General features: G+C 37.7%; 1 protein-coding gene across 2 annotated transcripts in view; it reads right to left on the bottom strand.

Moving 5' to 3' along the window:
- Positions 1–5,530, bottom strand: part of DARS (aspartyl-tRNA synthetase) — a 74,182-nt gene that overhangs the window by 19,021 nt on the left and 49,631 nt on the right. For both annotated transcript variants that reach the window (XM_006834574.1, XM_006834575.1), the window contains 2 exons: positions 3,326–3,403; positions 1,397–1,456 (listed from right to left, as the gene is read on the bottom strand). In XM_006834574.1, the coding sequence (XP_006834637.1) occupies positions 1,397–1,456; positions 3,326–3,403 (138 nt within the window). The remainder of the gene's footprint in view (positions 1–1,396; positions 1,457–3,325; positions 3,404–5,530) is intronic.

Genomic DNA, 5,530 nt, shown 5'->3' with positions numbered 1-5,530 from the left:
GACTACATCTGTGGAAAGAGAAGATGGAAAAGCTCCATATCATCAGTGAAAACAAGGCCGGGGCAGACTGTGGAACAGACCATCAATTACTGATATGAAAATTGAAACTGAAGCTGAAGAAAATGAAAACAAGTCCACAAGAGCTAAAATATGACCTTGAATTTATCCCACCTGAATTTAGAGACCATCTGAAGAATAGGTTTGATGCATTAAATACTAAAGACCGAAGACCAGAAGAGTTGTGAGATGACATCAAGAACATCATATATGAAGAGAACAAAAAGTCATTAAGAAGACAAGAAAGAAGGAAAAGGTCAAAATGGATGTCAGAGGAGACTCTGAAACTTGCTCTCCACCGTAGAAAAGCTAAAGCAAATAGAAGAATTGAAGAGGTCCAAGAGCTGAACAGAAAATTTCAAAGATCAGCTCGAGAAGACAAAACCAGCTCTGGTAGCATAGTGGTTACGAATCGGGCTGAGATCCTTAAGGTCAGCGGTTCAAAACTACCAGCCGCTCCGAGGGAGAACGATGAGGCTTTCTACTCCCGTAAAGATTTACACCCTCGGAAACCCTGTACAGGGTCGCTATGGGTCAGAACCGACTCGAAGGCACTTAACAACAATAATTTCCCACCATAGTCGCCTTTTCTTTTTACTTTCTCTCTTTTTTCTTTCTCAGTTTCTCTGATTCCCCTACTTTGCTTGCAGCCCCAATTAAATATTCTAGGCTAAACTTCATTCCATTTCTCTGGTCAAAAAATTAGCTTATCTTTAGGTTCTTGCTTATTACATAATGAAAAATAATGAATAGTTATCCTATGACTGTTGTTAAGTGCTGTGGAGTTGATTACGACTCATAGTAACCCTGTATAGGATGTCTGAGGAGTGGCTGGTGAGTTTGAACTGCTGACCTTGTGGTTCCAAACGACCTTGAGGTCCAGTGCATTATCCCCCAGCGCCACACCAGGAATTCCATTTGTAACAATATTTTAATATTGAAATTCAAAGGTACATATCAATAATAGCTCACAAAACAATGAAGAATAAAAGATCTTTTTAACTTTATTACCTATTCATTTTCAAGATATCTACATTTCAAACTAGACAGAAAGACTTGTGGCTTTTTTACATTATGCAGTTTAGTGAAACATTCAGTCCAATCAATAAAAACAAATTGCCTAATTTTCAGCTTTCAAAAACTTGCCAACCTATATAAAGCAAAAGGCTAGTTTCATTATTACTGAGAGAAGAAGTTAGTCAGAGCAGAGGGATGAATTGTTGGTTTGTTTATAACCATAGGCACTGACAGGAAAATACCAATTAGTTTATTAAGGAACGGCCCCCTTGTCCATCTGGACTGCAGTACAATCACGCCACAATAAATAAAAGAGTCATACCCTAAGATCAATGACTCTGTTGTCTAGTCTGGTATCCTGGTTAACTGTAGCTCTTCCTTCCTTTAGGAAAAAAAAAAAAAAAAAAAAATTAATAAACACAGATTTTACTAATTTTTTTTTCAATACTACAAAGCACACTAACACACTTTTAGAAGCTGTTTACTTTTCAGTGAGAATGGAGGGCAGGTGCTCATATTATATCACTTTCAAATTACTTACAACCACTTTAATCTCTACTCAATATATCTCAGGTTTCCTGCCTCAAGATGAGGGATACAAGATAATGGTAGAAAAAAATTAAAAGCAGAGCCAGAGAGATGTTCTTATTAAAAGAGACAGAGATGGAAGGAAGAGAACATGTTAATGCCTTTTGTCTCCCCTGCAACCAAAAGTCCATTTATATTAGTGATGCCTAGATCCTCCCTGCTAGAGTCAGGTTGATAGAGTCCTCAGTTGTGCGGTGGCTCAGCACTTGGCTGCTACCAAAGGGTCAGCAGTTCAAACACACCAACTGCTCCCAGGGAGAAAGATGTGGCAATCTGCTTTTATAAAGATTGCTATGGCACACTTCAGGGCCAGGTTGAAGGAACGGATAACATCTGAGAATAGTGGTTTTCAAAGTATGGTCTGGTGATGCCCAAAGGTCCTTTACAGCCTTCCAGAGAGTCCATGAGGTAGAGTAACACTTTCCCTCCTGTTCTCTCTGAAGTGTGCGAAGAGGCTTTCCAGAGGCTGCCTAGTGTGTGATGTCATGATAGAATATGTGCAGAGGCAGAAATGAGAGGTTTGTTGACAATTAAGCTAGACCTTACAGATGTGTAGAAATGGGAAATGGAAATTTCCAACAGACTACCCTTGACACTAAACTATTTTTTGTTTAGGAAAATGGGTTTTCGTTTTTTTTTGAAAATAGTTGTTTTTTAATAAAATTTTTATAAATATAAAAATATTTATTGTTTATACAAGAGTAATGTATCTATAAATAATATATATGAGGGAGCTACAAAAAGTTCATGGAAAAACTCCATTATCTTTTAATTCTATTTTTCTGTGAAGTTTTGGAAGCCCTCTAGTATTTCTGGAGTCCTGCTGTGGTGCTGTATGCTAAGTGCTAGATTGCTAACCATGAGATTGGGGGTTCTTTACACCAGGGTCACTGTGAGTCCTAACCGACTCATTGGCACTTAACAATAAGAAGTATTTATATATATTTTTTTCAATTAGTTGACATTTAAAAACCTGTCTGTCTTGATTTGTAACATGAGTGGGCTTCAAAAGTTCTTGGAAAAATTGCACTAGCCTTTCACTCCATTTTTCCATGAATTTTTTGGAACCCCCTTGTACTGTACTGTGAATACCAATGGTCATACCACATAGACAAAAGTTTATGGGGTCCATTTCTAAGAGTCGGATATCATGTTTGGTAAGGTGGAGGGTCAGAGAAAAAGAGGAAGACCCCCAACGAGATGGATTGGCCAAGTGGTGGCATTGATGGACGTAAGCGTGGCAACAGTAGTGAGGCTGGCCCAGGATCGGGCAGTGTTTCGTTCTGCTGTGCATAAGGTCACTATTGGTCGGTATGGACTTCATGGCACCTAACAACAACAAAGAGGGCCTGAAACTAAACTTTGAGTACTGCTGATGTAAAAGTGAATTTAAATAAAAATGAAGCTCAAACCAATTCATGTTGTTGTTGTTTAAGTGTTGTCAAGTCAGTTCCTACTCATAGTGACCCTGTACAGGGCTTCCAGGGAGCAACAGTTGCGTTTGAACTGCCAACCTTGTGGTTCAATAAGACCTTGAACTCTAGTGCTTACCCTACAATACTTCATCAGGACTCTAATTCATAGGCACCCTTACTAAAAAGCAGGGCATCCGGCTTTCAATGTTTTGCGAACTAAGCACAATACTTCAAAGGTTAATTTTCACCTCTTCTTCCCCTTCAGGTCGAATGGCATCATCCAGCTGCAGGGGTAGGCGAGGTTCTGCCAAACTGATCACATAAATCTGAAAGATATTGCAACAGTGTGAAGCCTACAAAACCTGATATATTTTGTTTAAAAAACAGTTGACTTAAATGTGAAGCATTGATTACAAATATTTTTAACTAAAAAACTATTTGCTAAAATTAAACAATTTGACACACATTTTCATCCATAAAATTGAGGTCACATTTCTTGCCTCCCTCTGTGGGAGATATAGTAAACAGTTGGCAAACTTTTAGATGCAGACAACTATAATAAGTAGGAAAGAGCACTAGCTGGGGTCAAAGGTCTGGACTTAAGGCCCTGATCTGTCATATAAAAGCTGTCCCGAAGAAAATCACTTAACCTCAGAGCTCTGAAGTTCTACTTTGTAAAATTAGGTCTGGTATAAGAATCAAATGCAGTAAAGAATGTGAAAACACTGTACTAATTTGAAGGGACCATTAACCTGTGAGTTACTACTACTGCTAACAGCATTTGGCCATTTGTAACACTAAGAAACAACTCAATCCACCTCTACTGCACCAGTTTTTCTTTTTTTCTCATTCTTTTAAAAAATATCCCATGATTGTCTTGTCTTATCAATCACATTATATTGCATTCCTTTTGGTTGGGAACAGCCACAGACAAGGAGGTTCTTTCATGTTGTTAACTGTGGCCAAGTCAGTTCTAACCCACAATGACTCGGTATAGGATTTCTGAGGGGCTACTGGGGAGGAGTTTGAACCACTGACCTTGAGGTTCAAACCAACCTTGTGGTAAAGTGCTTACCTTACAGCACCACACCAGGAGTCCAATTATATTGTTAAGAAGACCTTTCAATATTAACTAATTTTAGTGATAAAAAAGTTATGTCATATAAACTAAGTCAGGGTCTTTTTGACTATTCTTTTTAAAACAAAATGTTACTCTACTACTTATTCCCACCTATGATGTAACAGTCCGCTTCCATAAAGCTTCCAGGCTTGGAAACCCAATGGGACAGTTCTACGCTATCCTCTAAGGTTGTTATTAATTGGAACTGACCCCACGGCACACAACAATGACAACTGTGTGTAGAATCTGCTAAAGCACAAAGGGGGAATGGACCTTATTTAATGTAATGAATCCAGAGTTGGAGATCCAAACGGTTACCTCATTACTTTTACAACTAATGAAATTCATCACCTTCTTCGTTAGGCTGTGAACACTTCCCCCCAGCACTTCACATAGTGTATGGCTTAAAGTATATACAGGTGGTTCCCACTTACAATGGGGTTCCTTTCTGATGCCTCTATCCTAAGTAGGTTCTGATGTAAGTTGAATACCTTGTTTTGTTTTTAGTTCTCATTACTATAGTTTTTTATTGTCAGTATCTTTATACATCCAATCTTTGTCTTTGGGGTTGGAAACACTATATATAGCTATTACATATAAACTTATCAGCGATATTCTTTAAAAGTACATTAGGAAATATATAAATCATAAAAATTTACTTTGACCATCAAGAAGAGTAGGATGATACTGGAATTTTGTCAGTTGTGGAAAAAATTTGACTGACTTGTGGAAGGTTCTGATTATCTGGATTATCCCTGGAAATCAGGGATGGCTTTTTTAGTCAGAAAGTTAGTGGATGGTAAAATTAGTTGTCTGGATGGTTCTTTTATTTCTTCACGTATTTCGTGGTAACAATCTCATTGCATCCCGAATCTGCCTTCAGACTTTATTTAGCAAAGTGATTAGCATTTGGGTCCATGTTTTCAAGCATTTGAAGCCCTTGATTTAGTTTAGAAAATTAAATCTACAGAGCAATGTTTGAACAGTAAATCATAAAAGTGAATATATGTGAAAGAACACTTGAGAATAACATCAGCAAATTTCATGCTGTAACATTGTATATATTACACATTACTAACAAGATGACCAAATTTTTTAAATGAGGAGGAAAAAACCCTCTACAATGGACAGTCAAAGCATGTGCTTCATTGTAACTCAAATACATTGTAAGTCAAGGACTACCATATTCAGTAACAGTTTTCTGGCTGAATAAATAAATAAATGGTAAGGAAGAGTCAAGGTTTATTTTAAGATTCTATTGATGCTTTGCGTAGTGGTTACAAATCGGGCTGCGAACCTTAAGGTCAGTGGTTCGAAACTACCAGCTGCTCCG

The sequence above is a fragment of the Chrysochloris asiatica genome, unplaced genomic scaffold, assembly GCF_000296735.1.
Source record: "Chrysochloris asiatica unplaced genomic scaffold, ChrAsi1.0 scaffold00012, whole genome shotgun sequence".
Classification (NCBI taxonomy): Eukaryota; Metazoa; Chordata; class Mammalia; order Afrosoricida; family Chrysochloridae; genus Chrysochloris; species Chrysochloris asiatica.
Note: the sequence above shows the minus strand (reverse complement) of the source record. Positions and strands in the feature narration are given on the sequence as shown.